The sequence below is a fragment of the Perognathus longimembris genome, chromosome 3 (assembly GCF_023159225.1).
Source record: "Perognathus longimembris pacificus isolate PPM17 chromosome 3, ASM2315922v1, whole genome shotgun sequence".
Lineage (NCBI taxonomy): Eukaryota > Metazoa > Chordata > Mammalia > Rodentia > Heteromyidae > Perognathus > Perognathus longimembris.
This window is the reverse complement of record NC_063163.1, coordinates 85,444,132-85,468,073: the sequence shown is the minus strand read 5'-3', so window position 1 is coordinate 85,468,073 and position 23,942 is coordinate 85,444,132. Positions and strand designations below refer to the sequence as shown.

The following is a 23,942-nucleotide window of genomic DNA, read 5'->3' as shown; positions in this document are numbered from 1 at the left end:
TAGACCGGCCGGGAGTTTACCCAGTGCGCACGCGCGGCCCCGCCCTTCCAGTCACGCGGTCGCCGGCTCTGAGTCTTCGCTACAGGTTTCCCCACCACCGGCTCCAGGAATCCGGCGTACGGCTGCCGCCATGACTCGCGCCGCCCTTCCCTCGCCACTGCATCCCCTCCTCTTGGGCCTCCTCCTTCTCCTCTCTGCTCTGCAGGGCGGCCACGGCCTGCACACCAAAGGTGCCCTTCCTCTGGACACAATCACTTTCTATAAGGTAATGGGGGCCGGGGGCGTGGCGCGCACGTACAGCCGGGCTACCCGTGGGATCGCGAGCCCGTGGGGGAGTGGGGGACGTTGGCCACCGAGGGCTGGGAGGGGGCGATCGTGTAGAGACCACTCGGGGCTTCCCGCCATCCGGTAGGCCCCGTGCAGTCCGGGGCCCTGGGGGGTTTCTAGGGCAGCGACAGTTCCTCTTGTGCGGAAGAGTTGCGGCGGTGGAAGCCGGGCCTGTGGGGAGGGGACAGTGCCGGGCGCGGTCCAATCCTCGAGTCCCAAGTGGAAGACGAGAGGGCGGAGCGAGGTCCCCAGGACCGGGCTCAGGGGTGTGTGGGGGAAGACGAGAGAACTGGGCATCTTGCCGTGCATTTCCGGGTCCCTCTTTTATTTTGCCAGCCCTGGGGCTTGAACTCAGGGCCTGAGCACTGTCCCTGGCTTCTTTTTGCTCAAAGCTAGCACTCTACCACTTGAGCCACGGCGACACTTTTGGCTTTTTTTGTTGTTGTTTATGTGGTGCTGAGGAATTGAACCCAGGGCGTGACGCAGGCTTGGCGAGCATTTTACCACTAGGCCATATTCCCAGGCCCCCTCGCACTTCATCTGAGAGGGGACTGCAGCCTGCTTTGCAATAAGTCATGTTCCAGTAGCACCCATCTCCCTGAAAAGTGCACCCATTAAGAATAAGCACCGTTGGCTGGGTTTGTGGCTCAAGTGGTAGAATATCTGCCTACAGAGTGCAGGGTCCTGAGTTCAGTTCGCAGCACCACCAAAATAAAAATAAGCTCCAAGCCGAGGGCCAGTGGCTCATGCCTGTCATCTTAACTACTTAGGAGGCTGAGATCTGAGGATCAGGGCTCCAAGCCATGCGGGGCAGCAAAGTCTGTGAGACACTTATCTCCAATAAACTATTCAGAAAAGGCTGGAAGTGGAGCTGTGGCTCAGTGGTAGAGCGCTAGCTTTGAGCAAATAAGTACAGGGACAGTGCCCAGACCGAGTTCAAGCCCCACCACCGACCAAAAAAAAAAGCTCTAATTTATCCACACTTCTTAAGGGAACATCCTGGGTTTGAGAAAACTGCATTCCCATTTCCCTTTCATAAGTTGTGGGATTCCAGTCTGAGTAAACAAGAGAGTGGAAATGTTGAAGCCTGAATGTTCAAACAAAACAAAACAAACAAACAAAAAACCTTCTCTTCTGTCTACAGCCACTAGCAGCTTTTTAACTTCTAACTAGGCAAGCTACTTGTTGAGATGGTTGGTTTTTTATTTTGTACCCCTTAGGGGGGAAGTGAAACCAAGAAATAGAGCTCTAAATGTGTCTTTCTGGCGGTCAAAATCTTCTGTGTCTGAAAGGGGCACTTGTAGCTTGTTCAAGGGAAAATTTCAGTAATTTCCAAGTGTAGGTATGACAGATATATCACAGTCGACAAGTGTGACAGAAAGAGACATTGTACCACCGAGGCTAACAGTATTTCCTGATCATTTGTGTGCTGTCACTCCAATCTAGGCTGTCAGACTAGTGTTTTCACTGAACTGATCTCTCTGCTTCCACCTTGAAGCTTTGCAGAGTAGCAAGTTTGAACTGATCTCTCTGCTTCCACCTTGAAGCTTTGCAGAGTAGCAAGTTTTACATGATCTGCCTCATATCCTGTCTGCTCCAGCCATACAAACCTTCCTTCTAGCTTCTTACTGCCATTGCACCAGCTGATCCTTGTGACTGGAACTCCCCCACTCCCGATTACTGAAAAGCCAGTCACTTCTCTTTGAGGCTTAGGTTAAATGTTACCTTCTCAAAGCTGTTTCTTAGTTTTGCCCACCTCTAGGACAAAGTGCTAGGCATTGTTTTGTTTCTCAGTAAAGTACTTTTTAACTGAAAATTTTTTCCTTCCTAATTTTATAATATGTCTCTGAAACTAGAATATTACATGCCTGTCAACAATTTGTGAAGTGAATGAGTGTTTTCTCCAGTCTCTTTGCAAAATGGCACTCAAGCACTATTAAACACTAGGAGAGGTTCCTACAGTTTTGTCCAGCAGCCTTGTTCCATTCTTGACCTTTTAGTAATTTCTAATGCTTTTCTTCTTGTTGTTGTTGTTGTTAGTTACCCTTTACAAACAGTAGAATGTCAGCTCCTTTAGATAAGACCTTGTCTATTTTATCCACTGTTGTACTCTCTTGGAATGGTGTCTGGTCCATGATGGTCCCTTTGCAACTTTTTTCTTTTGTGGGGCTTGAACTCAGGGCTGTCCCTGAGCTCTTTTGTTCAAGGCTGGTGCTCTACCACTTGGAATCACAACTCTACTTCTGGTTTTTGAGTGGTTAACTGAAGGTAAGAGTCTCACCGGGACTTTTCTACCTGGGCTGGCTTCAAACCACAGTCCTCAGATCTCAGCCTCCTGAGTAGGTAGGCATCCATAGTGAGACCTCTCTAGATAAATAAATGAAAAAATGAATACAAAAATAGTCTCTGCTTTGAAGAAGGAAGCTGCCTGAGTGTAGGTGAGTACCACAGTTTCTTCAAGGATGAGAGAACAGTGATTTCTAAAGAAGTTACATACAGATATAAAATAGAACGTTCTTCATGCAAGTATTTGCTATTCAAAACCACTCTGCTTTACCCTGTTAGCTAAGAGTGGTGAAAGTAAACCAGAGTTTTCAATTCTATTTGTACCAGACCACTGTAAGATTATTAATATTGTCCTATAAGTATACTCCCTCTCCCTTATTTTGCAATGCTGGGGGTCCATCCCAGGGCCTCATCTATGCTGGGTAACCACAAACCTCTGAACTATATCCCCAGCTCAAGTGTAGACAGATCTTTGTATAGAGAGCCCACTATGGTTTTTTTTTAAAAAGCATTTTCATCCCACTCCTACCTAGACTGTAGCACCTGCTTCCAAAGATTACCAGAGTTCTGTCATTCATCATACATTTTCAGACATGATGGGGGCCTGGGGACACAGGCTGTACACAGGCTCTATTCTCCCCAATGTCTGTTCTAGTGGAGAGGATAGAAAACAAGCTGGTAGACATTCCAGAGTGATAAATGCAGACACATCAGATGAGAGCCTATGAAAGGAATGGTGTCATAGTAGATGATTGGCAGACTCCTCTCCATTAGAGGGGGATGTTTGAACTGAGCCCTGAGTGAGAAAGAGCTGGTATATACAGAGAATTCTAATCAGCCTAGCAAGTGGAAAGGCCCTGAGCCGGGACAGGTACAGCGTGCTACACTGAAACGAGGCCACTTGAGCCACGGGGATGTGATCTGGTTTACAATTTAAGACTACCTGCTTTTCAGCCCCTAACACTCAGGCTATTGGGTGTCAGTGGCCACTTACAGATGGCCTTTTCTGAAGGCTTCTCCACCTCAGGTCTCTAGGCAATGTTACTTAAACCTGAAGCCAGGTGGACATCAGTACACAAGCAGGTACCAACAAAAACATTAATTAGGTTCTTTGGCTTTACCTCACATTATGTCAATGTGACATAATTAGGGAGAGTGATTGCCTTTGTTGAAAACCTGACAATGGTGATCACTAGAATAGAAAAATGAAAGTCATGGGAGGAGGGAAAAGCAGTATTCCTGACTAAAGGCAGCTTGTTAGGTAAAATTTGTGCATTGGGATAAACAAGACCAAGAGGTCTTTTGGGCCTTCACTAAGTTAAAGGTAGACTCAATAAGACCCCCTGCAAGATCCCTTCCTAGTCTATCTATGAGAATTGGTTTGAGTGTTCAAGCAAAAACATGTCTGGAAATATTTAGGGCAGCACCATCTACAGTAGCCCTGAAGTAGAAACAACCACATGTATTTGTCAACTGACACATGGTTTATTTGTCTGTGGAAAGGTATGAAATTCTAGCCAGGCACTAATGACTGAATACATGTAATCCTAGCTACTCAGGAAACTGAGATCTGAAAGATGGCAGTTCAAGGCCATCCTAGGCAGAAAAGTTCACTATACTCCCTAACCCCAAATAATCATCAGAATGTGTGGCTGGAGGTGTAGCTCAAGTGGTAGAGCTTCAGCCTAAAAAGAATGAGGTCCTGAGTTCAAATGCCAGAACACTCCCCACACACACACACAAGTATGAATTGCCGAGGCATGTTACAACATAAAAAATATTCTAAGCATTATGCCAAGGCAAGCCAGATATAAAAGTCTGTCTATTGTATGATTCTGTCAGAATAAGCAATTCTGTAGAGACAATGGGGGCAGGGAGGATAGGACTGGGGGGCAGGTACCTGTTTGAGGGCTACAGGGGTTTGGGGGGGATGAAGACAATGTTCTACAGGTAGATAGCAGTGCTGGACACCTAACATTGTCAGTATACTAAATCAGCTTATTGTAGGCAAATTTTACAGCAATAGAAACTAAAATCCTGGCCTTGACAGTTTAGGACCCTGACAGTCTAGTTTTGGGAATTCTGGTCCAGGGAGAACGCATGGACCCAAGCCAGAGCCTTTCACCAACTTTATTATTATTATTATTTTTTTTTTTTTTTTTGCCAGTCCTGGGGTTTGGGACTCAGGGCCTGAGCACTGTCCCTGGCTTCTTTTTGCTCAAGGCTAGCACTCTACCACTTGAGCCACAGCACCACTTCTGGCTTTTTCTATATACGTAATGCTGGGGAATCGAACCCAGGGCTTCATGTACGTGAAGTAAGCAAAGCACTCTACCACTAGGTCATATTCCCAGCGCTTTCAACAATTTTTTTTATCTGCCTAAACTCACCTAGTTCAAACTCATTCTCTCTAGCCAGTGTCCTCTACAGTACCGACTCCTTTTTTAGATGGTTTGTTTCTGTCAGATTTCTGGTTCAGTGGGGTGACAACAGGCGTGATGAGACAATGGAGTGCATGCTAAGATCTTCTGGAACTTTCCGAAAGGGACTTTAAGAGGGTGATGGCCCTCGTTTTGCTTCCCTACAACTCTATTCTAGATGGGGGTTGTACAAAAATCAGTTAGTGTGGACACACACTTAATGAGGTGTCCAGCACTTGGCAGCCACAAAATTAAGTGACTTATAGTGGGTGAATGAATAAATAGTAGGTTTTGAGAGCTTGTCTCTTTGGTGGGCTTGTTTCTGAAACAGGGGCCCCTTGGGAAAGAGAAATAGCCCCCAGGTCCCTGGAACACCCCACTTGCTCAGCTCTATGCGCCCTCAGGTCATTCCCAAAAGCAAGTTCGTCTTGGTGAAGTTCGACACACAGTACCCCTACGGTGAGAAGCAGGATGAGTTCAAGCGCCTGGCTGAAAACTCGGCCTCCAGCGATGACCTCTTGGTGGCAGAGGTGGGGATCTCAGGTATGGAGGAGTACAGGATGCCTGGGGAGGGCAGAGAGGGAGGAATTAGGAATGGCTTCCCTGCTCCCAGGGAGAGTGCCCAGGGTCTTCCCAGGTGAGCCATTCACAAGGGCTAAATGGGATTGTGGACACCATGGAAGCTTAGCCTAAACAGATTCTGGGCCCTGGGAACTCAAGGCTTAGCCTTGAAGTTTCCTGAAGGGAAGAGAGGTCCCTCCCCCCTTCACCTTCTACCTGGCTGACATTCAAGTCACTGTGAGAACTTCCCTTGCAGAGGACTGGACCAAGGGGCCTCCTAGGTGAGCAGCATAGTCAGTTGTCTTCATTTTAGCATTTATACCAAAACCAGGGCTGGGGTGTGCTTATATTATTGGAATTTGGCTTTAGCTCAAATACTCTGGTTTACTGTTAACTCAAGGGCAGCTCTGAACCACAGTGACTTTTTTTTTTTTTTTTTTTGGTGCCAACCTAGGGCTTGAAACTTAAGGCCTAGGTGCAGTCTCTGAGCTGATTTGCTTAAGGCTAGTGCTCTACCACTTGAGCCACAGTTCCACTTTCAGCTTTTTTGGGTGGTTAATTGGAGATAAGAATATCACAGACTTTTCTACCTGAGCTGTCTTTGAACCATGATCTTCACCTCTCTGTCCCCTGAGTAGCTAGGCTTACAGATGTGAGCCATTGGTGCCCAGCCAAAAGTGACAGCTTTTAATAGTTGTAATAATAATCACCAACATTTAGCAGGCTGTCGAGGACTCCGCTCAGTTGATCCAATTTTTAATCTTCACTTGAATCCTTCTTGAGAAATCAGATGTTTGATCCTCCATTCTATTTGAAAAGCTGAAACTCTAGTTTAGTGTGGAGTACCTTCATCCCGTACTGTTTTTCCTGGAGGCTCTGATGTCCCAAGCCTGGAGGCTTCCATTCCCTAGTAAGCTGGGAACTTACTGAAGCTTGATCAAATGGGAGAGATATCTGGGATCCTTCGGAGCAGCTGGTCAATTTTGACTTGACTTCCAGTCAGTTCCCTTGGTCCTTTTTGAATAACTAATAACCATGACTAAATGTTCATTCTGGTTACTGTGCCAGGTCACTGTGCTAAATGTTTTATGTGTTTCCCTCTGTGATGACTCTAGAGGAACCACTTCATAGAGGCACTATGCCCCCCACATACCCCCACTTTTAAATCATGAAACTTGCTGCCAAATACACACCTATAATCCCAGGGGCTATGTGAGAGGCTGGAGCAGAATCATGAGTTTGATGCCATCCTAGGAAAACTTAGCAAGACCTTGTCTCAAAAATCTAAAGAGCTAGGGGTGTGGCTCGGTGGGTAGCAGCACATTTGCCTCGCATGTGTAAGGTCCTAGTTCAATCCTCAATACTGTAAAAACAAAACAAAAACCCGAAAACACTTGTTCATATTAACATTTGAACTGCAAGCATTCAACATTATTACCCAGTAATAGTTGATTTGAGCCATTTCTTATTGCCAAAATGTACGAAACAAATTATCACAGCTTCTGGCACTGTGGTTGACTCTTTAGCCTGGAGTTCTTACCAGGTCTCAAGTACACAGGGACTTCTCTGATGGCCTAGTTCAAGCCCCCATTTGTACAAGTCCAATTGGCCTTTGTAACATGTGTCCTCCAAGCTCAGTCTTGCCACAGAGCTGCTATGCTTTAGAGTGCTTTCTCTCTGAGACTCTTCCCAAATCTTCATGAGTTTGAGGGACATCCAGGTCCCTCAGCTGCCATTTCCACAGGCAAGCTCTCTGACTACCTGCAGTGGGCTTGCTTACCCACTGTTTTGTTTTCATTCTGTTACCAGTAAGTTCACTTTACTTATTCACTACCTTGTTTCTCAACCATGAAACTGCGAGAACCAGGATTTCTCACATTCTGATGTAGGCCCTCACACCTAGAACAGTTTCTGGCACTGTAAATAAAGATTAAATGACTTGATTAATGCTATATATTTATCCGTGGTATAATAGGAATTCAGAACCTACTTGGAACTGCTTTACAGCAAAGTGATCCTCCCTACTCAGCCCCCAGAGCAGTGTTCTGCCCCAGATTCATATGGCCTTGCACTTCATCTCTGGTTTCTGCTCACAGATTATGGTGACAAGCTGAACTTGGAGCTGAGTGAGAAATACAAGCTAGACAAGGAGAGCTACCCAGTCTTCTACCTCTTCCGGGATGGGGACTTTGAAAACCCAATCCTGTATAGTGGGGCGGTGAAAGTTGGAGCCATCCAGCGCTGGCTGAAGGGGCAGGGGATCTACCTAGGTATGCCTGGTTGCCTGCCTGTGTATGATGCCCTGGCAGGAGAGTTCATTAGGGCCTCCAGCACGGAGGCTCGCCAAGCCCTCTTGAAACAAGGACAGGACAACCTCTCAAGTGTGAAGGAGACAGAGAAGAAGTGGGCCGAGCAGTATCTGAAGATCATGGGGAAGGTACTAGACCAAGGTGAGGATTTCCCAGCATCAGAGATGACCCGGATCACCAAGCTGATCGAGAAGAACAAGATGAGTGATGGGAAGAAGGAAGAGCTCCAGAAGAGCTTAAACATCCTGACTGCCTTCCAGAAGAAGGGGGCTGAGAAGGAGGAGCTGTGAAAGGCACTCAAGTTTCCTAGCGTTTGCTGGGGGTAGGGAGGGGAGAGTTACCTATTGGCCTTGAGACCCATGTGGGATGGATGGGTGGGGGGTGTGGAAAAGGTGGTACTAAACTGAGATCTGAGCCCTGAGCCCATTAACCATGCTTGGGGTGTTTCTCAAGCTGTTTGGGGAGAGCTGGTGGCTCCACTCCAGCAGCGATGAAAGGCCCCTCAGAAGGAACTGGTGCTATAAAGAGGGTACTGCCCATATCTACGACAAGAAATTTCTGATCCAATAAAAGTCCCATGTTTGGTTAAGAGCCTGGAGCCACGTGGGTTTCTTTGCATTGTATTTGGGCTTCTTTGGATTTATTTTTAATCTAAGATGGTATCTACTCCACGTTCTTGGTAATCCTGCTGCAAAGCAGAGTCTAGCACAAGGGAGAGCCTTTGTTATTTTCCACTGATTCTTTCCCACTCTTGTAGATTAAGTGTGGGCTCTTAAAATGTGTTGCCTGTCTTGTCCTTAAACCTCAACACTAATGAACGCAACAATTACATTTTTTCGTGAGATAGGTACAGTATTTCTTAGTTTAGCCTTTTTAAAAGTTTTAGACAACTAGATGATATAATTCAGTCCAACTTTAAAGTTTAAAAAAAATACTTTGTAACCAAGTTACTTTACCACTGACCATTGGAAATGCCATCAAACTGAATCTCCCAAAGTAATGTCAGATTGTATACCAACAAAGACATGCGAATTACAGGGAGTTGGCAAATAAATCCTTAGATTGCTGCCTTTTTGCCAGTTAAGCCAGGTTGGCATTTCAGTCTCTGGAAGCAAAATTGGAGGAGTTGCACAGAAAATTGTGGTAGCTTAGGCTAACAATTCAAAACTAGATGAAAGACACATCTAAACATCCACCAGCCCGTAATCAGCATAGGTACTAGTTCCACAAAGGTACAAATTTTAAATTTAAAAAGTGGCCTGAGCATAAAATTGAAAATTCACAAATAAAATAAATTTTGTTGGCGATATAACACTCAATACAAAACTGAAGTAAATTTCGCCATTTAGACTGAACAAATATGAAATAGACAGAAATGCCAACTTAAAATTTAAGTTTATGTAAATAAACCCATCCAGTTTGAAGTAGATTTCTTATGTGTCAATTCTGAACTAAAGGAAGTCCAGGCTTTTTTTCCTCTATTAATGAATCATATCCAATTAGGAAGTTTCAATAACAAGCCTATAGATACATTGAAACCCCTTTTATACTAATAGTTAAAATGAAAGACAAATTCCGATTGAACATAGTGATTGCAAAATATAATGCAATTTTGAACAATTAAAATTATGAAAATATACAAAATTGATGGGCAACACAACTAGGCATTTGTACATCTTCCATTATGTGGAAAACACTAAAAATGTCTCTACCTTCTATCCACATCAGATAAATGATTTAAACCAAAAGTTTCCTATGGAGAGTCTTAACTTAGGATCTCAGTAGTATAAAAAGCAATCATTTTTCAGTCTGTAAACAGTAGTCGTGGTTTCCTTTTCTTTTTTTTTTAAATATCAATTTACCACACAAAAACAAAACAAAAAAACCTATACAAACCATAAACAGCAGCAGCAGAATGGGTTATTTGGGAATTCTCTTCAAATAGCAATGACATACAATTGCTGGGAGATGGTGGGTTTTACTCATGTAAGAATATATATATATATATGTATATATTTAACTGTACACAATTTATAGTGCATGAGTTTCCAGAAGAACAGTTCGATAAAAAGGTAGTAGCTATTTCTGCATAATTTCATTCTTTTTTTACAATTATCTCAAAATGTTAAGAATTGAATCTAACTGAAAATCAGCAAGTAACAAAGGGAACATAACTCCAGTCTAACATTTTGTGTCAGGGACACTGGCAGAGAAGTCCTGGGCATCCCTGGGCAAGAGAAAGGTTGATGACCACTAGTCATGCGCTGCCCTGAGTACCAGCGCCAGCCCGGTGCATGCTGCATTGATTTCAAAGAGCATTTCTATTTGTATGCCCAGTACTTTTTTTTTTTGATCTTCAAAGAAACATCATTCCAAGAATACATGCCATACATAAAACCCCTTCCTCCATACACACACAGTCCACTTGAAATAGGCCATAGGTGATGAAATGTAAGGGCAGTCACAGTCAGAATGTTCAATTCTTCTTGTTTAAGATCTTCCTTTTAGGATGGATATGTGACACTGCCTACTAATTCATATAAAAAAATAGTATTTTACAATTACTCAATGGTATATAGGCTCTCCAACATGTCCTATTTTTAACAGGCCATAGAGTAATTTCTAAAAATTCCCAGGAAGTTGAAACAGTTTTTAATCACCCTATCAAACTGTTAATCTAAGAAAGTCGAGATGAAGAACAAAATGCAAACTCTGTAAAGATTTTCCCAGCTAGCTTTTAGTTGATTTTACAATTATCCCGTTTCACTGGAGCAGCATGCAGGAAAGGACTGTTCTTATCTGTAAAACTGATCCTCCAACAATGCTTGCATTTCCTCATCAAATTCACTTCTTGATTCTTATTACAGAATTACCAACTCAATAGTTAGGTAACAAGGATCAAAAACAAGCAGGGAGTCAAACACCAAAAAAGTTGTCAAAACGAAAATTGTGTAACATTTTCAAGAGCAATTTTTATCTTTTCTACCAGGCCAACCTCTGAAGCCACAGTCTTGGGACTGAACTTGCAGGTAAAGTAACCATCCCCACGTGAGCCTCATGTCTCAAGAACATACAGCAAACATCAAATCCATTACATAACACTTCTTTTGTCAGCCTAAAATTTAAAACCCAGGTTAAATCCATAATATACAATTCCTTCCTTCCCAAATCCCAGACTTAAAAAGACTAAAAAAGAAACTATCTTATTTTAAGCATATGTGTGTACATATATGTATACACATATACACACATATACATATATGACTTAAGAACCACCTGCAGTATACGACTCACAAAACCAAAGGAATTAAGTATCTGACTTGCCATGTCAGTTATATACACCTTTTCTTCAGACTAGTGATTCTCACTTTTCCTAAATGGATGACTCCAGGAGGCTTATGAAGTGGCCTGTACTGCCTTCTCAAAATAGCTAGAAATTAACAGAGCCTTTCCTGTCTCCTGCAACTTGACTCAAAGAAGCTAGAATTGCGGGGGGGGGGGGGGGGGGGCTTGGCTATCAAGATTACTAGACCGAAAACTTTTGAGCACCTGTGGTCATCTGGCAGGTGCTTTCGTGGCAGGTTTTAATTGCAAACCTGTGATGTCCTTAGTGGACCAGCCATGGCTTCAGCGGGAGTGAGGAGCTGAGAAGCCTCTGAGTGAGACTGCAGCTGTGGGAGGGAGAACTCCATCCCAATCTTGCTTCCTCTACTTCTGCCTCTTATGGCTCAAGGAACAGACAAAAATTCCTACTGTCAGGATGGAAGGGCAACTCAGTTCCACTGCTGCTTTTGCAGGACACTGCCTCCCCAAGATGTGTCTGGTGACGGGAGGGAAGAAGAGTGTGGTTCTTTTGTTGCTGCCACACGCATATGAACATGTATAAAAAGTGGTCGAACCCACATGTGGGTTCCTGCTTCTGCTTTATATACAATAATTTAATCAGTTGTACATATTTAAAACCTCAAAAAATTAATTCACGATCAAAGTCCTTCATGCATTTTATGAGGAAGTTCTGGATTAAAAGATGGTCAATAGTGTGGCTTTTGCTGGGAAGATGATTTCATTGTTTTCTGCTGTTGTCATCAAGGCCTGCAGACTGTACCTTCTTAAATCTTCAGCTTCTTTGTGGCCTCAAGTCTTTTTTTCAGCAGCTCCCCTGTCTCCAGGAGTGAGTGCAGGTAACTGCTTCTCACCTTCCCTTGAACAGTCTTTGAAACTTTCCTTTCTTCCTACAAGGAAGAGAGAGTCAGAAAGAAGTAATCTTGCTCAAAATTCATTCTCCCAAGTTATGATTTCTCAAATAAGAGATAAAAAACTACCTGACTCACTTTAAGTGCCATTTAAGGATTTTTCTATGCCAAAGAGTAAAACAAAGCTCAAGCTGGATGCTAGTGGTTCACGCCTATAATCACTGCTACTCAGAAGGCTGAGATCTGAGGATCACAGTTCAAAGCCAGCCAGGGCAGGAAATTCTGTGAGATGCCTATCCCAATAAAATACTCAGAAAAGCTAGAAGTGGTGCTGTGGCTCAAGTGGTAGAGCACTAGTCTTGAGTACAGAGAGGCTCAGGGAGAGCCCAAGCCAGGCAGGAAAGTTCATGAGTTCTCATCTGCAATTAGCCACCAGAAAACCTGAAGTGGCATTGTGGCTTAAAGTGTTAGAATGCTAGCCTTGAGCACAAAGAGCTCAGGGACAGCGCGCAAACCCAGAGTTCAAGCCTGACTACCCACCAAAAAAAAAAAGTAACTACTGCCCTACCCCTAGCTCCCCCGCAAAAAACTTCAGCCAAGTACCTTTTAGTCACTAGCTTTAAAGGGAAGAATGACTTCTCTTTTTGAAAAGGCAACATTTAAATATATACACTGAAAACATATTGCTAGTTTTCTATAATCTCTTACCCGAGAGAATGAAGTATCTTCTAAAATAAGTTCTTCAAGCTTAAGTGCAATTAGATATGCTTCAAGCCCCTTAATATGATCCACAACATTGGAAATTAAAGTCTGAAGTCCAGTAATAAAGTCTTGGAAACTGGTGAAGACAGGCGGCTGGGATTAAAAAGATTAAAGGGGAGCTAAAAGATTATCAAATATTTCCAGTGTTTATATCACACAATGTGCACTAACTTCATGCCACACCAGCACTCAGTGCTATTAACAAGAGAGATAGACACAGTCTGGGATAGTAACACAGCACAGCCAGGCAGCAGGATGCATGTGGGAAGTGTGATATGCAACTGTCATCCTAGTATATGGGGAACTAAATAGAATAGGGGCCAGCCCTGGCAAAAAGTTGTTTCTTGAAAAATAACAAAATAAAAGGGCTAGGGACATGGCTCAAGTGGTACAATGAATGTCTGGCACACAAAAGGCCCTGAGTTCAAACCCCAGACACACACACACACACACACACACACACACACACACACACACGGAGGGAGAGGAAGAATGCATCTAAGCTGGGCACTGGTGGCTCATGCCTATAATCCTAACTACTCAGGAGGCTGAAATCTGAGGATCACAGTTTAAAGTCTGAAACAAAAGCATGAAACAAAAGAATCATGAATTAGAGGCCAGCCCAGAGAGGAAAGTCTGTGAGACTATCTCCAACTAACCACCAGAAAACTGGAAGTGGCGCTGTGGCTTAAGTGGTAGAGCACTAGCCTTGAGCTGAAGAACTCAGGTGCAATGCCCAGGCCCAGGTTCAAGCCCCACGACCAACAAAAAAAGAATGCACCTAGGATCCTTAAGACCTGTACAACATGCAGGAAGAGAGTCAAAAGAAAAAGCAGCTTGCAGCCAGATTGTGACTTGTAATTTTCTGTTATTACCATGATGATGCTAGTTTCTTTTTTCTTCTTTTTCTTTTTTTGTAAATTTAGTTTGAATGGTCGCAGGACGCTCTCACAGTAACCAGACACCCAAAGGATAATAGAAATAGTCTGAAAGAGGAAAATTTGCAGTTAGATTCATCAATTAGAGATTATACTCAAGATACCTATCAGAAAGTTAAAAGGCAAAGGATTAAATTCCAACTGGTACTAGTTTACAAATGTTTTCCATCTCTATCTTCAATTTCTACTCCCTTTTCTGTAATCACATGTTGATCCTAAAAGAACCCCTGGGTTAAAGGCTTAAAATTCTAGCTGGCAGTGCTGAGAAGTGGTTGTACCAGTAGATTAATCCATGGATGGATTTATAATTTGATAGCCTTATTGAAAGGGGATGGAAACTAAGACGTGGGGTCCCACTGGAGGAAACAGGTCTATGAGGGTCTGTGTATTTGTCCCTGCCCCTTCCTGTCTCCCTCTCTCTCTCAGTGCTTCTTGGCTGTTGGATTAGGAAAGCAGTCTCCTCTAGGTGTGACTACCACCATGATACTCTGCCTCACCGAAGCCCACAGCCACAGGCTGAATACCATGTACTGAAACTTATGAAACTGTTGAGCCAAAAAACTCCTTTTAAGTTCTTTCAGCAACCAAAAAACCTAAGTCACCAGAGGCAACAACCTAACACTTTATCCTTTCTACTGGCTGCCCAGCTCTTAAGTCATCCTCCAGTCCACTCTGGCTTTCTTTAGCAGTCCTGTAGAAGTGAGGATCTACAAGTATCTTTTCATTCAGTGAAGAGTCCGAATTCCTAGGCATGGAATTGAGAGTCTATACTATGGCTCTCTGCAAACACTTTACCACCAGGTAAGATGCAATCTCACCTGCAAACCTTGACTTGTGGAGGAATTGGAAATACCCTTTCCTGTATTGGTCATTCGGGCATTTCCTCTTGCATTATCATGTATATATGTACATATATATGTAGCTATTATTCATTTGCTTACCACCTGTCTCTTAGGCACTCACCATGTGCTAGCCATCAGAAGAGAATATACTGCCTTCAGGAAATTAGACTAAAGGGGGGGGGATAAGAAAAGAAGTGAAAGAAAAATAGTATAATGGAAAGACACTGGATTACAAGTGTATGATCCTTCTCATTTAAAAATGAAGTTCTGGAAGTAGTGTTAGCATTAAACTGAAGAGCTCAGGGACAGTGCCCAGGCTCAGAGTTCAAGCCCCATGGCCAAAAAAGTTTTGCTGCCAAGAATGGTTGACGTTTTAGCACTTGAGAGTTTAGCATGAAACAAAAAGATCATGAGGGCTGGGGATATGGCCTAGTGGCAAGAGTGCTTGCCTCATATACATGAACCCCTGGGTTCAATTCCCCAGCACCACATATACATAAAATGGCCAGAAGTGGCGCTGTGGCTCAAGTGGCAGAGTGCTAGCCTTGAGCAAAAAGAAGCCAGGATCAGTGCTCAGGCCCTGAGTCCAAGGCCCAGGACTGGACCCCCCAAAAAATTTTTAAAAAAAAAAAGGATCATGAATTTGAGGCCAGCCTGGACAACATAGTGAGACCTTCTCTCAAAAGCACATCTGTGAACATTTAACAATAAAATCCCCCCTGTATAACTAATATAAGGTAAACAATTAAATATCAACTAGGAACTTTTTTTTTAAAACTAAGAACTCTTGACTTAACAAATACACAAAAGGGATGAGGGATAGGGGCTGCAGGCATGACTTGAGTGCCTTCCCTCTATAGGTGCCTTCTGTTCTAGCCCATAGATTCCTTTATAATGCAGAGTATCTCAGTAAACAGCAAAAAAAATTTTAAAGCTGGAATTTCCTTAAACTACATATAAGAGAGTCAAAAAGGAGAATGGAAAGAAAACAGCTAGATTGAGAGTGATTCTGGAGAACCTGAGAGATGAATAAAGCAACTTTAAAGATCTACCTACTAACCTGAATACTAGGATTTGTGGATGGAGCTGATGTAGAAAATTATTTAAATTGCTTTCCAATGAATCAAAGCAGGGTTAATTAAGTGAAACTGTGGGTATAAAGCACCTATTACCTGCTTATTGTTGAAAAATGAATCATGCACAACATGAAGAGAACAAAAACATACCTCAATGAAGAAGACGAGATTTTCTAAAAGAGTAGGATGTGTTTTCAAGTTGCCATCTTTAACTTCTAAGAGGTTGCCTTTACATTTACTGAAGACATCTGAAAATGGTAAAACACATTTATTTATCTTGGCTTTCAATGCTACTTTTAGGAATACAATGTATAAAAAGGATAGTTATAAAAGCTTTTCTTAATCTTTAAATAAAAAACATATCAGTTTGGGATGTAGCTCAGTGGTGGTGTGCTTGCCTGGAATGTGCAAGGCCCTAATTCCATTCCCAGCACTAGAGGAGAAAAGAATAAGCATGGCTTCCCAGTATTGTGAAGACTGAGGCAGAAGAGCTGTGAATTCAAGGCCTGGCTACTCTATATTGGGAAATTTTGTCTTTAAATTAAAAAAAAAAAAAGAAAGAACAGGGCTGGGAATGTAGCTTAGTGGTAGAGTGTTTGCCTCATGCCTGGAGCCCTGGGTTCGATTCCTCAGCACCACATAAACAGATAAAAGCCAGAAGAGACACTGTGGCTCAAGAGGTAGAGTGCTAGCCTTGAGCAAAAAGAAGCTCAGGGACAGTGCTCAGGCCCTGAGTCCAAGCCCCAGGACTGGCAAGAAAAAATTTTTTTTAAAGAACAGGGCTGGGAATGTGGCTTAGTGATAAAGTGCTTGCGTAGCATACATAAAGGCCTGGGTTTGATTCCTCAGAACACCACATTAAAAGAAAAAGCGGGAAGTCGTGTTGTGGCTCAAGTGGTAGAGTGCTAGCCATGAAGAAAAGAAGCAAGAAGCTCAGGGACTCTGCCCAGGCCTAGTTCAAGCCCCAGGATTGGCAAAACAACCAAACAGGTGCCTGAGGTTCAAGCCTGTAATCCTAGCTGCTCAGGAGGCTGAGATATGAGGATAGTAGCTGGAAGCAGAAATGTCCCAAGGAGACTCATCTCCAATTAGCTATTCAAAAACTGGAAGTGGTGCTAGGGCTCAAAGTAGTAGAGCACTAGCCATGAGCATAAGACCTCAAAGACAGTGAGTGCCCAGGCCCTGAGTCCAAGTCCCACAACCTACAAAAAATAAATAAATAAATAAAGTTCTATTGTCTTCAAAGTATAAACAATTGCCTTAAAATTTATATATTTTAGAGCTAGACATTAGCTAAGACATTTCAGGCATGCCATGGACACATGAAATTTAAGACAGAATGAGGACATGTTAAGAACTTGTGCCACCAAGGACTGAAAGACCAGGAGTGCACTGTGGAAACCTCTCTGCACAGCACACCTTGTTTGCTGGTGTACTCTTGACCATCCTTTAATTTTTCAGACATGCTTCATCTGAGCAATAAAGTAAAAGAGGATTTGGGTTCCTGAGAAGAAAAGCCCTGGAATTCCAAACAATTTCATTCTTAGAAATTAAAATCCAGGAGCTGGGAATATGGCCTAGTGGCAAGAGTCCTTGCCTTGTATACATGAAGCCCTGGGTTTGATTCCCCAGTACCAAATATATAGATAATGGCCAGAAGTGGCGCTGTGGCTCAAGAGGCAGGGTGCTAGCATTGAGCAAAAAGAAGCTAGGGACAATGCTCAGGCCCTGAGTCCAAGCCCCAGGACTGGCAAAAAAAAGAAAGGAAGGAAGGAAGGAACGAACGAACGAAGGAAGGAAGGAAGGAAAGAAGGAACGGCGGAAGGAAGAAAGAAAGGAAGAAAGAAAGAAAGAAGGAAAGAGAAAAAAAAGAAATTAAAATCCAGGGCTGGGATTATGGCCTAGTGGCAAGAATGCTTGCCTCGTATACATGAAGCCCTGGGTTCGATTCCCCAGCACCACATATATAGAAAATGGCCAGAAGTGGCACTGTGGCTCAAGTGGTAGAGTGCTAGCCTTGAGCAAAAAGCCAGGGACAGTGCTCACCTGAGTCCAAGGCCCAGGACTGGTCAAAAAAAGATAAAAGAAATTAAAATCCAGGGCTGGGAATATGGCCTAGTGGTAAAGTGCTTGCCTGGTATACATGAAGCCCAGGGTTCCTCAGTACCACATATATAGAAAAAGGGCCAGAAGTGGCGCTGTGGCTCAAGTGGTAGAGTGCTAGCCTTGAGCAAAAAAAAAAAAAAAGAAAGAAAAGAAAGAAAGAAAGAAAGAAAGAAATTAAAATCCAAACAAAAATCAAGTTAAGTACCCAAATATTGTCCCAAAACATCAATTTTAGCCATGATTATAAATGTAAGAAATGTTAAAAGCCAGGCGCTAGAGGCTCATACCTATAATCCTAATTACTCAGGAGGGTAGAGATCTGAGGACAAATCCAAAGATTCTCACTTCTAGTTAACTAGCAAACTATCAGACTGGATGGAAGAGAGGCTCAAGTAATAGAGCACCAGCCATGAGCAAAAAGCAAAAGAGCACAAGGCTGAGATTAAGCCCGGTACCAGTACAAAAGCAACAACAAAAAAACTATTGCTAAGATCTATACACAATTCAGGAATACATGAATTACTTACCTTTTAACTGTTCTAGTAAAGACTTAAGACTATTCTCTACTCGCTCCTGTATCTCCACTGTATCCTCTAGAATTGGGGGGAAAAATAGCCCTTTTTCAGATTTTCAAATAACATAAAGCAGGAAACCTGCAAACAAATCATGAGCAATGCCCTTCTTAAGAACAAAACATCTAAATTCCATTATTAAGGGTGGGGATGGGGGTGGGGACAGAAAAAGAGGGAAAAGAAGAGAAATTGAAGAAAAGGAAAGGTACTAACTAATGACCTTTCTGCCAAAGAGGTATGTAAAATTGTGTAGGATTTGAAATCCATGTGATTGGGGTACTTTGAACCTATTAGGTTTATAGAATCTACAAATGGTATGCAATTAGGAAAAACAAAAACACAAACACAAACAAGGGCTGGGAATATGGCCTAGTGGTAAAGTGCTTGCCTTGTATACATGAAGCCCTGGGTTTGACTCCTCACCACCACATATATAGATAAGGCCAGAAGTGGCGCTATGGCTCAAGTTTGCAGAGTGCTAGCCTTGAGCAAAAAGAAGCCAGGGACAGTGCTGAGGCCCTGAGTTCAAGCCCCAGGACTGGCAAAAAAGAAAAAGAAAGAAAAGAAAAGAAAAGAAAATCCAGAAGTGGTGCTGTGGCTCTAGGGTAGGGTGCTAGTTTTGAGCAAAAGAAGCCAGGGCAGTGGTCAAGCCCTGAGTTCAAGCCCCAGGACTGGCAAAAAAGAAAAAGAAAGAAAAGAAAAGAAAAGAAAATCCAGAAGTGGTGCTGTGGCTCTAGGGTAGGGTGCTAGTTTTGAGCAAAAGAAGCCAGGGCAGTGGTCAAGCCCTGAGTTCAAGCCCCAGGACTGGCAAAGAAACAAACAAAAACAAGCTGAGCACTGATGGCTAACTCCTATAATCCTAGCTACTTTGGAGGCTGAAATCTGAGGATCAGGATTCAAAGCCAGCTTTGACAATTCCAAGAGACTCTTATCTCCAATTAACCACCAGAAAACCGTAGGTGGTGCTGTCGCTCAGAGCAGTAGAGCATTAGCCTTGAGTGAAAGAGCTCAGGGACAGCATGAGTTCCATCCCTCCCCCACACACAAATACTTGGTCTATGGAATAATTTTGATTCTCATTGAGATGAAAACTTAGAAACAAAATTGCTTTTTGAAAGTTTATAGTGTTTCATTTTTTAAATACAATTTAATGTAAAAGCTCAAGAATATTTCAACATACCAAGGAGTTCTTCTCCTTTTAGAGCTAACACCTAACTTTAACACAGAAAGGATTTCGAACAGTGCTTTGAAACCTGTCAATGTCCTCTCTTGTCCACTAACAGACATTTCCAGAACAATTTCCAGCTTGTATCTATTGTACCTGTTTCTAAATGTGGAAACTTATTTTATTTCATTTACTAGGTTTTCACTGGCAAAAAAAAGTATGTATATTTGTGTGTACTTACCCAAGCCATTGGTATCCAGCTCATAAATATCATTAACAAGATAAAAGGAACTTATCTGGCACTGAGAACAGCCAGAACTAAAGAATCCATTTATTCTGGTGGGTACAGGACCAAGAAAAGGATACTGAAATGAGAGAAAATGCTATCATTTAATTCATGCAAACTAAGAAGGTAAGGCACTATAAACTACTAGATAAAATTCAATCAACCATGCCTGGGAATATGGCCTAGTGGCAAGAGTGCTTGCCTCCCATACATGAAGCCCTGGGTTCAATTCCCCAGCACCACATATACAGAAAACGGCCAGAAGTGGCACTGTGGCTCAAGTGGCAATGTGCTAGCCTTGAGCAAAAAGAAGCCAGGGACAGTGCTCAGGCCCTCAGTCCAAGCCTCAGGACTGGCAAAGGAAAAAAACAAAAAATCAAAACAAAACAAAAAAAAACCTCAATCAACCAAAGTCTTATCTTCTAAAAGACAGTCTGAGTATAACTACTATAAATGGCAAATATGTACTGATACCTGAATTTCCTTCTCAATGAATCGCTTTCCCATTTCCACAGCTACCTCCAGCTGTTGAAGGAGCAAGCGGAGAATATCAATCCTGGAGGAAACGCCATTCTCAGCACTTTTCTCTGAGTTCTTTGGCTCCACAGGGTGGTTGAGGCTGGGAAGTCCACTAATCAGCCTTAATGTGAGGGAGCGGATCCTTAACCACAGGGTCTCTTCTTCCAAGGAAAGTCTCTTATGTTCTTCAGAAACATCCCTTCAACAGAAACATACCCAGACGATCCATTTTATTCCAACCTGTTGCCTTCAAACCTTTCAATATCACTTTCACCAGTCAAGATGGCTCTGAATGGTCTCTCAATTTTCATTTACTATCTAAATGATCTTAGACAAGCAGAGAATCCATTGATCCCCATTTATTGCACTGTCAATAAAATGGGCATGATAACCTACCCAATGGGTCATCCCCCCCTAAGATTTTTTTCACTGATGATTAAAATACATACTATATGATTAAAAAAAAATCAAATGAGCCAGGTATTGGTGGCTCACGCTTATAATCCTTGCTACTCAGGAGGCTGAGACCTGAGGATTGTGGTTCAAAGCCAGCCGGGCAGGAAAGTCTGTGAGACTCATCTCCAATGAACCACCAAAAAGCCAAAAGTGTAGCAGTGGCTAAAGATGTAGAGCACTTGCTTTGAACAAAAAAATAAGTTCAGGGACAGCACTCAGGCTCTGACATCAAGCCCCAGGATTAGCACACACAAAAATATGTGGGAAGGTAGATGCTGGTGGCTCACGCCTATAATTCTAGCTACTCAGTAGCCTGGGATCTAAGGATCATGATTCCAAGCCTTCCCAGGCAGAAAAATCCATGAGACTCTCATCTCCAATACACTACTCAGAAAAAGCTGGAAGTGGCACAGTGGCTCAAGTGGTAGAGTGCTAGCCATGAGCACAAAGAGGCTGAGGGACAGTGCTTACATCCAGAGTTCAAGCACCAGGACTGGCAAAAAAAAAAAAAGTGGAGGCTGGGGATATGGCTTAGTGGCAAGAGTGCCTGCCTCATATACATGAGGCCCTGGGTTCAATTCCCCAGCACCACATATACAGAAAATGGCCAGAGGTGGCGCTGTGGCTCAAGTGGCAGAGTGCTAGCCTTGAGCAAAAAGAAGCCAGGGACAGTGCTAAGGCTCTGAGTCCAAGGCCCAGGACTGGCAAAAAAAAAAAAAAAAGTGAGCAGTGAGGCAATACATAGCAGGCCATTGTCTCTGCAAGGACCTACTTACAAGACAAGACTGGCCCTTGGCTGATCCCTGAAAACTTGCTGGGTGCTGTCCCATAGCTTTTTTGCTCAAAGCTGGAGTTCTACTGGTGAGAATTCTTAATATTTCAATAAAAAGAATTGAGAAACAGATTGCCCAGAATTTAACAAGAAGCTCTAAGGAACATACCATACAGCAATGGTTTTACTTCAAACAAATAAGATTAATACTCATGGCCAACAAAGTTGTGTAGAAAATTGTTTTCATTATGCATCAACATGGAGGCAAGCTTTTACACAGCCTTCTTATAGGAAACATACTGATCTCTATCAAGATATGACATTCCCAATGCCATTTACTCCAGCAAATCTGCTTCTAGAAAGTAAGAGTCTAAGAAAATTAATGCACAGGGATGCAAAGATTAGACAAGGTAATTCTGAAAACATTGATCTGTAAGTCTCAAGATCACTTTTGGGGGTTGCTCTTATGGCTAAGGTGGGTCACAGCACAGGATCAGCAAGGAAGAGTCTAGAGAATTCTGTGCACCAAGTTCCTCTGCTTTCTCCATCCCATGAGGGGTCATCACACCTGCTATAATCCTTTCTGCAGTTGAGAAAATGCTGTAATACACAAGCAGTGTTTCTGCCCAGGGCTGCCCAACAGAGACTTGATGCCCATTGTTTTTTTCTCAATATATTCTAGGCAAGCTGTTTCTTAATTATATCCTTTTTATTGACATATTAAGAGTATTCACCAGTAGAGCTCCAGCTTTAAGCAAAAAAGGCACAGCACGCAGGCAATAAATTCAAGCCCAGTACTGATATCCCCCCAAAATAAAACAAATAAAATAAGGTAGCTACCAAATTTCAGAACCACACTTCTAAGAACAATAGCCGTAGCTTAAAATTGCCACTGAGTCTATTTACTTAATCCATCTGGAATTTATTCTGATCAGTGCTGTGAAATACATTTAACCTTTAGATTGGACGCAGTCCCAATATAGGTAAGACCTATTTTCTTTCTCTGGCTTTACTTTTCTGACCCCAACAACATGTCACATTTACATCAAAAGAAGATTTTTATTCACTTTTTAATGTATATCTTAGATCCATCCTGATCCTTTCTAAACTAATTACTGAGGTTAAGTTCCAGTTACCTGTCTTTTGGATCCCAGCTAAAAAAAACATTTAGGTCTCTGTTGTCTCGCAAATCTTCCCATGGAATGTCATCTTCTTCTGGCCTAAGATTCATTGACTTTATACTTTCTGCTAAGCTGCTTGATCTGTAAGAGAGAATTTATGTTTTATTTCTATAATAAAGCAGCATGAAAAATTAGCCAGGACTTTTTTTCATTACAAACACAAGAAGGAAAAGAGGAAAGGAGGGATTCACCCCTAAGGGGTCAGGCTCACATAAAGTAAAATTGAACATAGCAAGAGAAATACTCCTGAAGGCCAACCAAAACAAACTAGATAGGTACTGAGAGCCCTGAGAGCCCCGCTTGTTGATGAAAGTACAGATGGACCAGAACCTGAGGACTACAGAATTCAGCTTCTGTGTGAGATGTAGCTGCTCCACCATTCTCCATAACAGGCTCAAGAGTCTGTGGTTCCATTTCCACACTCTCACCCCAACCCATCGTTTCTCAATTTAAATTCCCATAAGGGTTTGGAGCACCAGATCTAATCCCTTAGCTCCTTTGACCCTAAGTTCCTTATGAAATACTTACATATTTGCTTCAAGTAGAAGGTCTAACAGCATCCGTTCAGTACGGACTTGTGCAAAATGAAGAGAATTATTCAGCCTGTTCCTAAAAGCGATAAACTCTGGGATCTTCTCAAATGCACCATATTTGTAAGCTTGAATGATATATTCTGAGGTCTAAGAAGGAAAGACATCACCTTGGTGTAAATATTTTACAGTCAGACAATGTGAGCAAAGCGTGTATTTTTTGGTCAGCAAAAATACAACAAGCTAAAATTAGGCTTTAAATTTTATCTTTAAAGGCCTTGGTCATAAAGCTTTTAAAAATAGTACTTTTATTCCTTCCTGTATCTGTCCCTTCTCCTAGTATTCCTAATCGCAGTGGCCTGATGGTAGGTATAACTACCACCTCGCAGATTCTGGGCAGTCCTGCCTCCCAAAGCAGCAGGACTGACCATGTCAGTCAAAAGGACCACTGAGCCATTCTGGAAGGGATTTACTCCTTATCTGTCTGCATCACAATAATCTACATTTTATACAAAGAGTCCAAGGATGCCAGAATAATATAGCCATACCCCACTTGAAGTGAAAACTAATTTCCTTCAGAAAAAGACAGGCTGATCTTTGGTTGTTTCTTTCTAAACACTGCACCAGACACACAGGGCAGA

General features: G+C 42.6%; 2 protein-coding genes and 1 long non-coding RNA gene across 6 annotated transcripts in view; 1 reads left to right on the top strand and 2 right to left on the bottom strand.

Moving 5' to 3' along the window:
* Nucleotides 1–16: 16 nt before the first annotated feature.
* Nucleotides 17–8,492, top strand: Erp29 (endoplasmic reticulum protein 29; the record flags this gene model as incomplete). The annotated part of the gene is made up of 3 exons (XM_048340710.1): nucleotides 17–265; nucleotides 5,438–5,576; nucleotides 7,691–8,492. Coding segments are annotated over 3 exons (891 nt in total), but the record flags the coding sequence as incomplete, so codon positions are not given.
* Nucleotides 1,697–2,255, bottom strand: LOC125349120. The gene is made up of 3 exons (XR_007210459.1): nucleotides 2,130–2,255; nucleotides 1,868–2,035; nucleotides 1,697–1,818 (listed from the first exon to the last, which is right to left on the bottom strand). It is a non-coding gene; the product is annotated as an uncharacterized LOC125349120 (long non-coding RNA).
* A 794-nt stretch (nucleotides 8,493–9,286) lies between the features above and the next one.
* Nucleotides 9,287–23,942, bottom strand: part of Naa25 (N-alpha-acetyltransferase 25, NatB auxiliary subunit) — a 52,129-nt gene continuing 37,473 nt past the window's right edge. For 2 of the 4 annotated variants that reach the window (XM_048342920.1, XM_048342921.1), the window contains 9 exons: nucleotides 23,300–23,451; nucleotides 22,727–22,852; nucleotides 20,318–20,561; nucleotides 19,799–19,922; nucleotides 18,348–18,413; nucleotides 15,865–15,962; nucleotides 13,734–13,844; nucleotides 12,805–12,951; nucleotides 9,287–12,135 (listed from right to left, as the gene is read on the bottom strand). In XM_048342920.1, coding sequence (XP_048198877.1) covers nucleotides 12,013–12,135; nucleotides 12,805–12,951; nucleotides 13,734–13,844; nucleotides 15,865–15,962; nucleotides 18,348–18,413; nucleotides 19,799–19,922; nucleotides 20,318–20,561; nucleotides 22,727–22,852; nucleotides 23,300–23,451 — 1,191 coding nt within the window. In that variant the 3' untranslated portion in view covers nucleotides 9,287–12,012. Of the gene's footprint in view, nucleotides 12,136–12,804; nucleotides 12,952–13,733; nucleotides 13,845–13,864; nucleotides 14,715–15,864; nucleotides 15,963–18,347; nucleotides 18,414–19,782; nucleotides 19,923–20,317; nucleotides 20,562–22,726; nucleotides 22,853–23,299; nucleotides 23,452–23,942 lie in introns of those variants that run through there. The other 2 variants (XM_048342922.1, XM_048342923.1) reach the window with 2 other exon arrangements.